This window comes from Cyprinodon tularosa, unplaced genomic scaffold (assembly GCF_016077235.1).
Source record: "Cyprinodon tularosa strain WSP-4 unplaced genomic scaffold, ASM1607723v1 ctg89, whole genome shotgun sequence".
NCBI classification, from domain to species: Eukaryota; Metazoa; Chordata; class Actinopteri; order Cyprinodontiformes; family Cyprinodontidae; genus Cyprinodon; species Cyprinodon tularosa.
Genome location: NW_024039662.1, coordinates 720,965 through 733,347, shown reverse-complemented (window position 1 = coordinate 733,347; position 12,383 = coordinate 720,965). Strand labels below are relative to the sequence as shown.

The 12,383-nt window shown below is 37.9% G+C and overlaps 2 protein-coding genes across 2 annotated transcripts; both read left to right on the top strand.

The window, feature by feature from the left end:
* Positions 1-3,300: 3,300 nt before the first annotated feature.
* Positions 3,301-4,278, top strand: LOC119775723 (pleckstrin homology domain-containing family F member 2-like). The gene is made up of 2 exons (XM_038273799.1): positions 3,301-3,618; positions 3,723-4,278. Exons 1-2 carry the CDS (start codon positions 3,324-3,326, stop codon positions 4,190-4,192), a joined length of 765 nt encoding a protein of 254 aa, XP_038129727.1. The 5' UTR covers positions 3,301-3,323; the 3' UTR covers positions 4,193-4,278.
* A 5,159-nt stretch (positions 4,279-9,437) lies between these two features.
* LOC119775671 (pleckstrin homology domain-containing family F member 2-like) lies at positions 9,438-10,843 on the top strand. Its single transcript, XM_038273729.1, has 2 exons — positions 9,438-9,783; positions 9,896-10,843. The coding sequence occupies exons 1-2, from the start codon at positions 9,450-9,452 to the stop codon at positions 10,363-10,365; spliced, it is 804 nt and encodes a 267-aa protein (XP_038129657.1). The 5' UTR covers positions 9,438-9,449; the 3' UTR covers positions 10,366-10,843.
* The last annotated feature ends 1,540 nt before the right edge of the window (positions 10,844-12,383 follow it).

Here is a 12,383-nt window from a genome sequence, read left to right as displayed (position 1 = left end):
AGAAAAAAAATCTGCTAAAACCATTAAAATGCATTTAGTTCATTCAATATTATAGTTTCATGTACATATAGAGAATTTAATCTGAAGATACAGTACTAAATAATAAGTGAAGGTTTTCATTAACTTGTTTAATTAGGCCCACTGTGAAGGCCTATTGTAATTCATTTTGAATTTTTATGTTTCATTTCAATAGCAAGTATCCTAAAGATGAGAATGACACATGAGGCTTAACTTAATCATAAAGGTTGCCCCCTTTTTTTATTAATGGATTTGTTGTGGATAGTATAGCCAGAAAGAACCTAAACAGGAAATGTCTCCAGCAGGGTGTGATTTTATTCCTGTAACAGATTTATTTTTAGCCTGCATTGAGTTTTAAGATGTTTACTGATCTGACATTGAGGTTAGTTGTAGATACAAAGCTCCTCTTTCTATGATACTTATCTGAATGAGGGAGGTGACAGAAGCTCTTAACAACCTTTTGTTGTCAGGTCAAATCAGTGACCCACTTCCTGCAAATAGTTTTCATTGGTAACTCATTACCTTACTGGCAGTTAAAAGTCATGATATCCTTTTTTCAAACTTGCTGTATCAGCTTGAAAACCTCAATCTCTCTGGAGTTACATTGAACCTGCTGGCTGTCTCTCTGATTAAGTCTCTTGCTATCCAGGTCTATGCCAGATGTCACATATTTGAAGTTTTGCAGCATTGAATAGAGCCCTGTAGCATGTTCAACGTTGAGCTAAATATTTAAACCTAAAACCACTTAAACTTCCACCAAACTTTACCCTGGGTCTTTACTTCACTATTAGGCACTACTTTGCGTTCATCTATCACACAGCGTAGCACAGCTGCAGCACAGCTTAAAAACCATCACCTAATCTTGAAAGTGATGTCACTGAGAAAATGAACCGGCCAAGCATTACCAACAGGAAGAAGATGTTAAGGAAGTGGAGTAAAACAAAAACCTCTAAGTTCAACCGTGAATCTGGTTACAAAAACAGGGCAGACTGTTTTTCTTGAGAAAGCTTTAGTCTTTAGTGTTTGCTGAAAGATTCAATTCAGTTTATTTCTATAGTGACAATTCACAACACATGTCATCTCAAGCGACTTTACAGTTCACCCGGTCATACAGTCAAATTGATTCATAGTTTTCTATCTACGGAAAACCAGTTGATTGCATCGACTCATTAACTGGAAGGCAATTCCTCACACCAAGTATCCTTGTAGCGACAGTGGAGAGGAAAAACTCCCTTTTAACAGGAAGAAACCTCCAGCAGAACCAGGCTCAGTGTGAGCGGCTATCTGCTAAGGCTGACTGGGGTTCAAGGAGACATAAGTAGAGATACGAAAAGCAACTGTAAAAGGCGGCCCTGTCCAGGAAACACACAGCCAGGCAGACGAGCTCAGAGCCAACTCCCATGTCAGAGAGCTGATGCAAGATGTTGCATCAGACAAATGATTAAAATGGGCTTAAAAAGCTAATAAATAAGTTGAGATGGACCAATAGGTCAGGCCATATTTTTGACCCATTCTGGTGGAGACAATGTAAGCATGTATCAGCATTGACTGATACATGCATACATTGGCTAATTCACAATTGCATTCAAGAGTCATACCTTAAAGGAATAGTACACCCAAAACATGATTAGCCTTCATTTTCTACTCACCCCCATGCTGAACAACACTCTGGAGTACTTTTTTGATATCTCAAATGCATCTGGAGATCTGGGAGGCTTCTTGCTGTCTGCTGACATTCAAATAATGGAGGTCTATGGTGCCCGAAACAGAAAGGTCCATAAAAGTCCACAAAAAACGTGTCAATATTCCTCCATACTGCTCGTCCAATGTATTCCAAGTGTCCTGAGTGGGTAGCATCCAGAATTTAGTCGAAACGAAGTCATTTAGAATGTTTTTAGAGCATAAACAGTAGTGTATAGGATTTCCTAAAAGCGCGTTCACGACGCTACAGAAACCGCGGCAGACCAAACCAGACGAAAGTGCGCATTCAGCGCGGCAAAGAACTCATGCTCTTCCTCAACACTGAAGTCCTCAGACATTTTTCTTTCGTTGTTTCTTTCTTTGCACAGGTAAACAGCACATTTCTTCTTCTACGCTTGCATTATCGGCAGAGCAGACGCTGAATGCGCACTGTCATCTGGTTTGGTCTGCTGGCTTCCGTAGCGTCGTGAACGCGCATGTGCGCGCTTTCAGGAAATCCTATACACTACTGTTTATGCTCTAAAAACATTCTAAATGACTTCGTTTCGAGTAAATTCTGGATGCTACCCACTCAGGACACTTGGAATACATTGGACGAGCAGTATGGAGGAATATTGACACGTTTTTTGTGGACTTTTATGGACCTTTCTGCCTCGGGCGCCCAAGACCTCCATTATTTGAATGTCAGCAGACAGCAAGAAGCCTCCCAGATCTCCAGATGCATTTGAGATATCAAAAAAGTACTCCAGAGTGTTGTTCAGCATGGGGGTGAGTAGAAAATGAAGGCTAATCATGTTTTGGGTGTACTTGCTTTCTATTGCACTCCATTTTGGGAAAGACACCCTCGGAATAACGCGTGAGTATGAGAAATTGCTTAGGAAACTTGTAGATTATAGGAACCATCTACGTTTCAATTTAAGATGTAGACCGCAAGGACTCATTCCCAACAGTTTAAGACTGAAGTCTACTATCAAAGGACACAGGGCAGAAGAGATTCTTAGGAAAGCGCACAAAAAGCTGCTTAGTGAGAGGAATTGAGAAAGCTTCCTGGAGAGGTGGCGAAGCATCTTCAAATCTTGGAAACCAAGTCCAGTGGAAGTTTTTTTGAACTTTTACGGAATGACTATGACCTGGATGACTGAGAATCTTCATCACCATACTTGTTGAGAAGGCTGAAGCTTTAAGGAGTTCTCTCACATTTAAAAACATCTTAAAACAATATTTTTTCTGACAAATTGTTGTATAAAGGTGATAGAGCTGTACACTCTACCCTCTTTACTGCTAATGCTGGTGCAATGCCTTACCTCAATATGCATAACCCTGCACCTTTGAAAAGGGAGAGTGGAATTTCCAAAGTACAATTTTACCCAAACAATCTTCTGGCTTTCAAAAGCTTTGGACTTCTAAATAAAATTAGAAAATGGAGTTTTCACTATAACCACACCCAAGAGACACAGATAATTAAAAACCCTCTATGATAGAGATCCCGCTCTGCACCTTCCTGTTGTTTTTGTATGCTGCTTAACTTCCTTGATTGTGGCTTGCACAGGGAAAGTACCACTGATGACGCTAGAAGGCTATTTAACAGACTCACATCACAGTCGATGAATAAATCACTCTCTAGCTACTGCAACAGACACATCATCAGCATCAACATGGACAAGCTGTCTACTGAAACCCAGAACCGCAAGCGGATCAAGGAAGTGGAGAATGCTTTCAGCCCACCGGGAGAGCCGCTTTCCAAACCGAATCGGATCCTGGTGGGAGAGGGAACCTTGATGAAGCAGGGTCGGAAGAAGATGGAGCAGAAAGCATTCTTCCTCTTCAACGATATCCTCGTGTACGGCAGCGTCATCATTAACAACCACTGGTACAAAAACCAGAAGATCATCCCTTTAAGTGAGTCTCTCAAATGCAGACATGAGCTGATTATTCAAATTTAAATTTTAGTCAATTAAACTAAGCATGGTTTGATGCATTAAGATTATATAAATATCTTTCAGAGGACATCAGGCTGGAGGACATGGAAGATGGTGAAGAATTTAAAAACCTGTGGTTAATCTGCACGCCTCGCAAGTCTTTCTACATCTCTGCCCCCACCTGCGAGGAGAAGAAAGCCTGGATGATGCACATCGAGCTTTGCCAGAGTTCCCTGCTGCAGGAGCAAGTCCCCCAACAAAACCTCACCTTCGCCAAATCCTGGATCCCTGACCATGCTGCTCAGAAATGCATGCGCTGCTTCGTCACATTCACCCCAATCATTCGCCGACACCACTGCAGAAAGTGTGGCTTTGTGGTGTGCAACAAGTGCTCCAAGGACAGAGCCCAAATCAACCACATTGACCCCAAGAAACTGCTGCGTGTCTGCAAGATCTGTAGCAAAACATGTAAGGAAAATGAGATTTCCAGGGCAAGATTTGACAGTGATGGCTTGTGGGGTGATGCAGAAGACTTATCCAGCGAAGATGAGTAATCTCAGACCAATTCTCACATAATAAACACACTGTAGGTTTAAACTGAAGTTGCGTAACATAAACCTTATATCCTGTTTCCACTGTTTGGAGAAAATTTAGCCATAAAAGAGCAAATAATGTGAGATATCACAGAGAGCATCAGGAATCTCTCTTAGCAGAACAATGTGTGAACTGAAATAGTTCAGCTGTACCTATCAGGGAGGGGATGAACACCTGTCAGCCATTATCTTTGTCCTGATAAGACCTGCCAAGACAGAGGAAGAGCATCATAACTACTGTACAAAGACTGTTGGGCTTTTGACCTGTAAATAGATAAAACTGTACCTACTGATAAAAGACTTAAAGCCTTAAAAGTCACAAAGTATTTGAAAATTATGCATTTTATCTAAACCTATGATTGTAAATACAATGTAGCATTTTCTTTGTATATTAAGCCAAAAGTAACCATATTGAGATGTGTTTTTTTATAATTTATTTGATCCACTTTTTGTAAAACTTCTGCTGTAACTTTATTAATAAATGATACATTAATATAGTTCCTTGTTTGAGTATTTTCTTGTTTTTCTTTTAGTTATCATTCTTATTGCATCAGACTGAACATTATTTAGGTCAAGCTATTGCATGTTTCTAACATGAGTATTTTAACAGTGACTTTAAACAGTGACCCAGTTTTGCTGCATACTATTTTAAACAAAGCATAGAAAACTTCTTCCTCAGCTGGTTACTTAATACATTCCTAGGATCTGGCAGCACAAGGAGAGAAATGTTACATAATACAGAATTTTGCAAGAAGAAAGCTTAAATATATTTTCTTTTACTTTAAGACAAGTTAACAAGTTAGTTGCAAAATTTCAATGAAACCATTCTATGCTATCAGTTCTTTAAACAGTAATATCCAAAAGTTGGCATTTAGGGTTAGTGCTGCTTTGTAGATTCTTTAAAAATCACACTCTCTATTTTTGTTGTATCAGTTCTGTGAATGCAGCTAAACCAACACATATTCTCACTAGTAGATTTTAGATTAAAATAATCTTCTGATTTTAGCCACATGTTTTTTTTTTTTCTTTTTGTTTAATAGGCATAAAGTTTCCCCATTTCTGCCTGATGTTTTGGTGACAGGTTGCAATTATAAATTCTGTAAAGATTTAATGAAAAGCATAAATTTGAATCCACATGAAGAGAGGAACATTATGCACTCAAAAACATGGAGACAAATGAAGTTAAGTAACTGATTCCTTGTCAATCTGTCATGTCCTCTGCCTCCTATTTAATTAAACTCTTCATGACGTGTGTGACTCAGTCAAGTTAGGCAACATAACAAGATAAAGCTAAGACATTCCCCTGCAGAGCATTGTTTCCTTCTTTCAGGTTACATACGGCAATCAGCTGTGCTAATTTGAGAAGAACGACTTTTAAGTAGCAAAACTGAAGATAATAGAAGAGTAAAGAAAATGCAGAAAAGTGAAGATATTTACCAGAAAGATTGATGATGTAAATCTCTATTTCTAAGATTGGTGAATTTTTTGGTGAATCAGGAAACAAAAACCATGCTTAACAGAAAAACTAACCGGGTGTCGGAATTTTAAGAAAATTAATGTCATGCACATGATTCACACGCAGCCTTTCTGTGAATCAAATGTTTGCACTCAAAAACTCTAAAAAAAAAAAAAAAGGCTCCCCCTATGTTTGAGTATAAATTTGCATAAAAAAATATTTTTTGTCTCCTTATTAATCCTCTTACATAAGCAGGTTTACCTGATGTGCTACTTTCTTCTGTGTTTGAGGATTCCAAGCACTAAGACACCTTTCAAATGAGCAAAAAACCTTAGAAGGATCATTTTAAGGATTTCTCTTAAGGATTTTCAATAATAAAACACTGGAATATTATACAATGATGCTTTCCGACAAGAAAATTATGATCAGAATATATCTTAACTTAAATACTGACTTACTAACGTACAAATAGAAATCTGACATTTGTTGAATTCTTTTAAACGTCTATAATTACTTTAGCATTATCATTTCAGTTTCTAAAGATCATGTAATAGTGTTGATTTCTCAGCTGAAGAAAAAAAAAATCTGCTAGAACCATTAAAATGCATTTAGTTCATTCAATATTATAGTTTCATGTACATATAGAGAATTTAATCTGAAGATACAGTACTAAATAAGTGAAGGTTTTCATTAACTTGTTTAATTAGGCCCGCTGTGAAGGCCTATTGTAATTCATTTTGAATTTTTATGTTTCATTTCAATAGCAAGTATCCTAAAGATGAGAATGACACATGAGGCTTAACTTAATCATAAAGGTTGCCCCTTTTTTTTTTATTAATGGATTTGTTGTGGATAGTATAGCCAGAAAGAACCTAAACAGGAAATGTCTCCAGCAGGGTGTGATTTTATTCCTGTAACAGATTTATTTTTAGCCTGCAGGGAGTTTTAAGATGTTTACTGATCTGACATTGAGGTTAGTTGTAGATACAAAGCTCCTCTTTCTACAATACTGATCTGAATGAGGGAGGTGACAGAAGCTCTTAACAACCTTTTGTTGTCAGGTCAAATCAGTGACCCACTTCCTGCAAATAGTTTTCATTGGTAACTCACTACCTTACTGGCAGTTAAAAGTCATGATATCCTTTTTTCAAACTTGCTGTATCAGCTTGAAAACCTCAATCTCTCTGGAGTTACATTGAACCTGCTGGCTGTCTCTCTGATTAAACCTCTTGCTATCCAGGTCTATGCCAGATGTCACATATTTGAAGTTTTGCAGCATTGAATAGAGCCCTGTAGCATGTTCAACGTTGGGCTAAATATTTAAACCTAAAACCACTTAAACTTCCACCAAATTTTACCCTGGGTCTTTACTTCACTATTAGGCACTACTTTGTGTTCATCTATCACACAGCGTAGCACAGCTGCAGCACAGCTTAAAAACCATCACCTAATCTTGAAAGTGATGACACTGAGAAAATGAACTGGCCAAGCATTACCAACAGGAAGAAGACGTTAAGGAAGTGGAGTAAAACAAAAACCTCTAAGTTCAACAGTGAATCTGGTTACAAAAACAGGGCAGACTGTTTTTCTTGAGAAAGCTTTAGTCCTTTAGTGTTTGCTGAAAGATTCAATTCAGTTTATTTATATAGCTCCATTTCACAACACATGTCATCTCAAGGCACTTTACAGTACAGTTCACCAGATCATCCAGTCAAATGGATTGAAAGATTTCTATCTAAGGAAAACCAGTTGATTGCATCGACTCATTGACTCAAATACAATCCCTCACACCAAGCATTCTTGTAGCGACAGTGGAGAGGAAAAACTCCCTTTTAACAGGAAGAAACCTCCAGCAGAACCGTGCTCAGTGTGAGCGGCCATCTGCCGAGGCCGACTGGGTTCAAGGAGGCAGAAGCAGAGATACAAAAAGCAGCTGTAAAAGGCGGCCCCGTCCAGGAAACACACAGATAATGTATATTTTCCATAGCAACATCAGACAAAATATTAAAAGGAGCTTAAAAAGCTACTAAAGAAGTTGAGGTAGACCAATAGGTCAGGCTATATTTTTGGCCCATACTGGTGGAGACAATAAGTGCATGTATCAGCATTGGCTGAAACATGCATACATTGGCCAATTCACAATTGCATTCAAGCATCATACATTAAGATCAACTAATGCACATGCAAGAACACTCCCTCCATTCACAATATTTATTGCTTTGTTTGATTTTTTGATGAAGGTTTCTTTTTTGTTTAAATTGAGACTTACATAACATTTACTGTATTAACATTGTGTCATCTTTCCCTCTAAACAAAAAAACAGAATCAGATAAAAAAAAAATTGGCCCAAAATAATCGGCGGCACATATTGGGACAGGTTGAGCTGTTGTCAAAACAGCAACGTTCATGTCTCATGTTCATGTGGTTTTTGGTTTGTGCCTTCCAGAAATGACCCTGCTTCATCAATGACGGGATAATTTTAAATGCATTTGAGATCATTCTTCAGTCGACACCCCAGGCTGTGCCCATGTGTAAATAGTCATCCATGGTGAAGTTGAAGACCTTTGCACTATAATGTAATTTTCATAAAACTATCCAGATCGTCAACATGGTGCCTCCACTGACATGATTGACATTTCTACATTGTTTTAGTTGAATTAGATCAGAAGTTGGGCTGCAAATAAAGATTATTTTGCAAATGCATTAATCTGTCGATCCTTCTTTTGATTGATAATCGAATAGCCAAAGGTTCCTTAAAAAAGCTTTTTTATGAAATTAAAACTGGTGAAAATAAAACTTTTTGAGGATGAGGAGTTCTGAATTGACAGATGAAAATCTTTTTTTGTTAAATGCTAAATGTTTTTTTTTATTTTTTTTTTAACAATTAAATATAATTACAGCTCTAAGTGAGTTGCTCCGCTAGCTAAAGGCATGTTTCAGAGTCTATATACTCCATTTAACGATTAATTGATTGATAAATTAGTTAAGGATTATTTCAATAATCAATTAATCACGATTAATTCGATTAATTGCTTCAGCCCTAATCAGTAGCGTTATTGTTTGAGGCCTAAAGAAAAAGAAAGACTAAATTTAAATGGGGTATTTAAAACAATACTGTCTGCCTTGTGTCCTATGAACATTAAGAGATTTTTCTTTCAGAAATTCCTTTATAGTTTTCTTTGAAGTCCCAATTCGGCGTAACAGATTATTAAAAAACATATCAGACATAAACAACCAACGTAAAATCTGATTAAAATTTTCAATTGCTCAAATAAAATAGAAATACCCTTCCTTTGTAACTGTGATTAACCTTTGGAAAACTAAAGTTTTTTTTACTAGTTCCAACCTGGTCTGATTACTGTTAAACTACTACAATCAATACATTTATTAACTAGAAAATAGAAAAGGTTAGAAAAAGTCGCCCATTGCCCATTTCCCACTGAAAAGCAATAAATTTGTTTTAGTTATATGTGATTCAAAGCCTTAGCTTGTTGCATACATCCCTGCACCTTGGACAATCCAAGGGAAGGTAGGATTACCAAAGTAAATATGAATTAATTGGTAAAGACACCATTCAAAATGTTTGGACCTTTCAAAAGTCCCATGCCTTCCAGATAAAATGATATCTGGGGTTTTCACTGTGCCAACACCTAAAACTTTACGTCATTAAAAATAATCAGTGTTAGAAACCACGCCCTGCACCTTCCTGTTGTTTTTGTTTGCTGCATTGCTTTCTTGTTTCCTTGCACAGGGAAAGTACCAATGATTCCTCAAGAAAGCTATATAATTCACACTAAAATCACTGTCAATGCACAAACCACACAGCTCCACACCAACAGACACAACATCGACATCATGGACATACTGACTTCTGAAACTCAGAACCGCAAGCGGATCAAGGAGGTAGAAACTTCTTTTAATCTATCAGGGCAGCGGCTTTCCTTGCCAAACAGATTTCTGGTGGGAGAGGGCACCTTGATGAAGCAGGGTCGCAAGAAGTGGCAGCAGAAAGCATTCTTCCTATTCAATGATATCCTCATGTACGGCAGCGTCATCATAAACAACCGCTACAAGAACCAGAAGATCATCCCTTTAAGTGAGTCACTCAAATCCAAACATCAGCTGATTATTCAAATGTAAATTTAGGTATCAACCAAACTGGTCATCATTCATTGTATTAAGATTGTATACATATGATGTCATTTCAGGAGACCTCAGGCTGGAGAACATGGAGGATGGTGAAGATTTTAAAAACCTGTGGTTAATCTGCACGCCTCGCAAGTCCTTCTTCATCTCTGCCCCCACCTATGAGGAGAAAAGAGCCTGGATGACGCACATTGAGCTTTGCCAGAGTTCCCTGCTGCAGGAGCAAGTCCCCGAACAAAACCTTACCTTTGCCAAATGCTGGATTCCTGACCAGGCGGCTCAGAAATGCATGCGCTGCTTTGTCACATTCACCCCAATCATTCGCCGACACCACTGCAGGAAGTGTGGCTTTGTGGTGTGCAACAAGTGCTCCAAGGACAGAGCCCGAATCAACCACATTGACCCCAAGAAACTGCTGCGTGTCTGCAAGATCTGTAGCAAAATATGTAAGGAAAATGAGACTTATCGAGCAAAGTCGGACAGTTCTGGTTGGAGGGATGATGAAGACGGAAGATCCAGTGATGATGAGTAATTACAGACCATTCGTCATTAAAGAACTATACTCTAGGTTTAAACTGAAACTGTGTGACAGAGACCTTGTGCACACTTTATATGTCCCCTCTTTGGAGAAAATGTAGCACTAAAGAGCATGTCAGGTGAGATAACATGGAGAGCATCTGAATCCCTGTGAGCAGAAATATGTGTGAGTTCAATTTTCCTCATTAGGGAGGGAGAGGATGGACACCATCAGCGGTCACCAATATTGAACAGGGGGGGATTACAAGGCCTGCAAAGACAAGAAAAGAGCTAAACAATTACAAAAATGTTGGACTCGTGGATCTGTAAAAAATAAAATGACTTTCTGCAAAAAGCTGCAGTTCATAAAGTATTCAAGAGGAGATCTATATAACCATATCCTTGTAGTCAAACTGTTGTTTTTTCTTTGTATGTACTGAAAAAAAGTCTAATTCATTATACTGTGATTTGAATCATTTGCTTTTTAGTTGATGTTTTTTTTTATGTTGTAAAACTGCTGCTACAACTTTGTTAATAAATGATACAATACATTTCAAGACTTTCTGTTTAGAGCTTTGTTAATTTCTGTATTTTAACTGAGAAAGAAAGTGTTACTAATGATTAATCAATATATGTCACCTCCTGGAACTTTCACCTTAATATGTTGGAGAGGTTTTGGTTCTGTTAAAGATGGGCTCTCTATTTCCACACCATGAAGCTTTCTCTCTCCGGTTCTTTTTCCTGAAAAGAGATCACTCGGACAAACTCTTTAAATAACACTTCGTAATTTATATGAATTAAATAACCAGGAGACATGACAACAGATTCTGATAGAAGTTGTAATTTTACTCAGATCAGAGTAAAATTCACTTCTTAGGAAGTGGCCCAGATTAAAAATTAAAGGGGCATTTTATTTATGTCCAGACTGCCACATTATCACATCATTGCATCATAATCGTTTGCAGATCAGTAGACACCATGGCTCCAGCTTTATCAAAATATTACACTTCATTCTTGGCGGAACGACACAGCTCTCATTCCATTTCCAAATCTTTGCCACGTACAGAATGAAGATTATAACTGTATATCTGGACAGAGGAACTGTCTTAACCAGATAAACTATTGTGGAAAACATCACTTCTAACAGGCAAAAGGCAGCTAATATTAAGGGGTAATAAACTCACACATCATCAATGATAACTATCCTAACACTTCTCAATTGATCACAGAGATGTTGTCTGGGGCTTTTTTTTCCCCCTGGGAGGGTCAGCTATGGCTAACAGGGATACAGGTCCAACATAGAGTGGTTCATGCAGACAACGAATTCAAGTCTAGTGAAGTTGGCCCAGTATGGTGGATCTGGGGCTTCACCATGAAGCTATGCCTGGGGTTAGGGCTCGTCAGCGAGCAGCACCATGCGGCAGTTAGAGGTGGATTCAATCCGATCCCCTGACACCTAAACTGGTTCAGAAGAAAATAACCAGAACTTGTGTGGGAAGTTTTGTAAATAGTTGGGCTATTAGTTAATGCTATTTTAGAAAAGGCCAGAAAATGCCTTTGACTGACTGAAATGGAGTTATGTTAGTTGTCCTCTGTCCCCGCTTTTATTTTGTATAACTTTATAACCACAGCTAAAAAGATAATCCTTAAAATTCGCTCAAATAATCATATCTCACTGTACGCAGACGATATTCTCATTTATACCATTAATCCAATGGAATCAAGAACATATCTTCTTAAGATTTTTGAACCATTTGGAAATATCTGTGGATATAGAGTGAACTGGGGTACGTCACCCTTTATGCTTTTGGTCTCAACAACAATGAGGAAAAGTGTAGGACATTTCAACCTTTTCTATAATTAAATATTTAGGGGTTGTTTTTTATACTTCTCTCTATGCACTGCCTGAATGTAATTTTACAGAAAATAAGTTAGTGGCTGTAAACATCAGCTCCAAAGCTGAGGGTTCTTCCCTAATGTTCTTTTAGGATTGTGTGTCTCTAATCAAAATAAATGTATTGCCCAGTAAAAATC

Excerpts from the sequence above, each read along its gene's own strand:
- LOC119775723 (XM_038273799.1), top strand. The coding sequence starts at position 3,324 with ATGAATAAATCACTCTCTAGCTACTGCAACAGACACATCATCAGCATC. Across the intron at positions 3,619-3,722 it reads CCAGAAGATCATCCCTTTAA|AGGACATCAGGCTGGAGGAC; the intron begins GTGAGTCTCTCA and ends AATATCTTTCAG.
- LOC119775671 (XM_038273729.1), top strand. The coding sequence starts at position 9,450 with ATGATTCCTCAAGAAAGCTATATAATTCACACTAAAATCACTGTCAAT. Across the intron at positions 9,784-9,895 it reads CCAGAAGATCATCCCTTTAA|GAGACCTCAGGCTGGAGAAC; the intron begins GTGAGTCACTCA and ends ATGTCATTTCAG.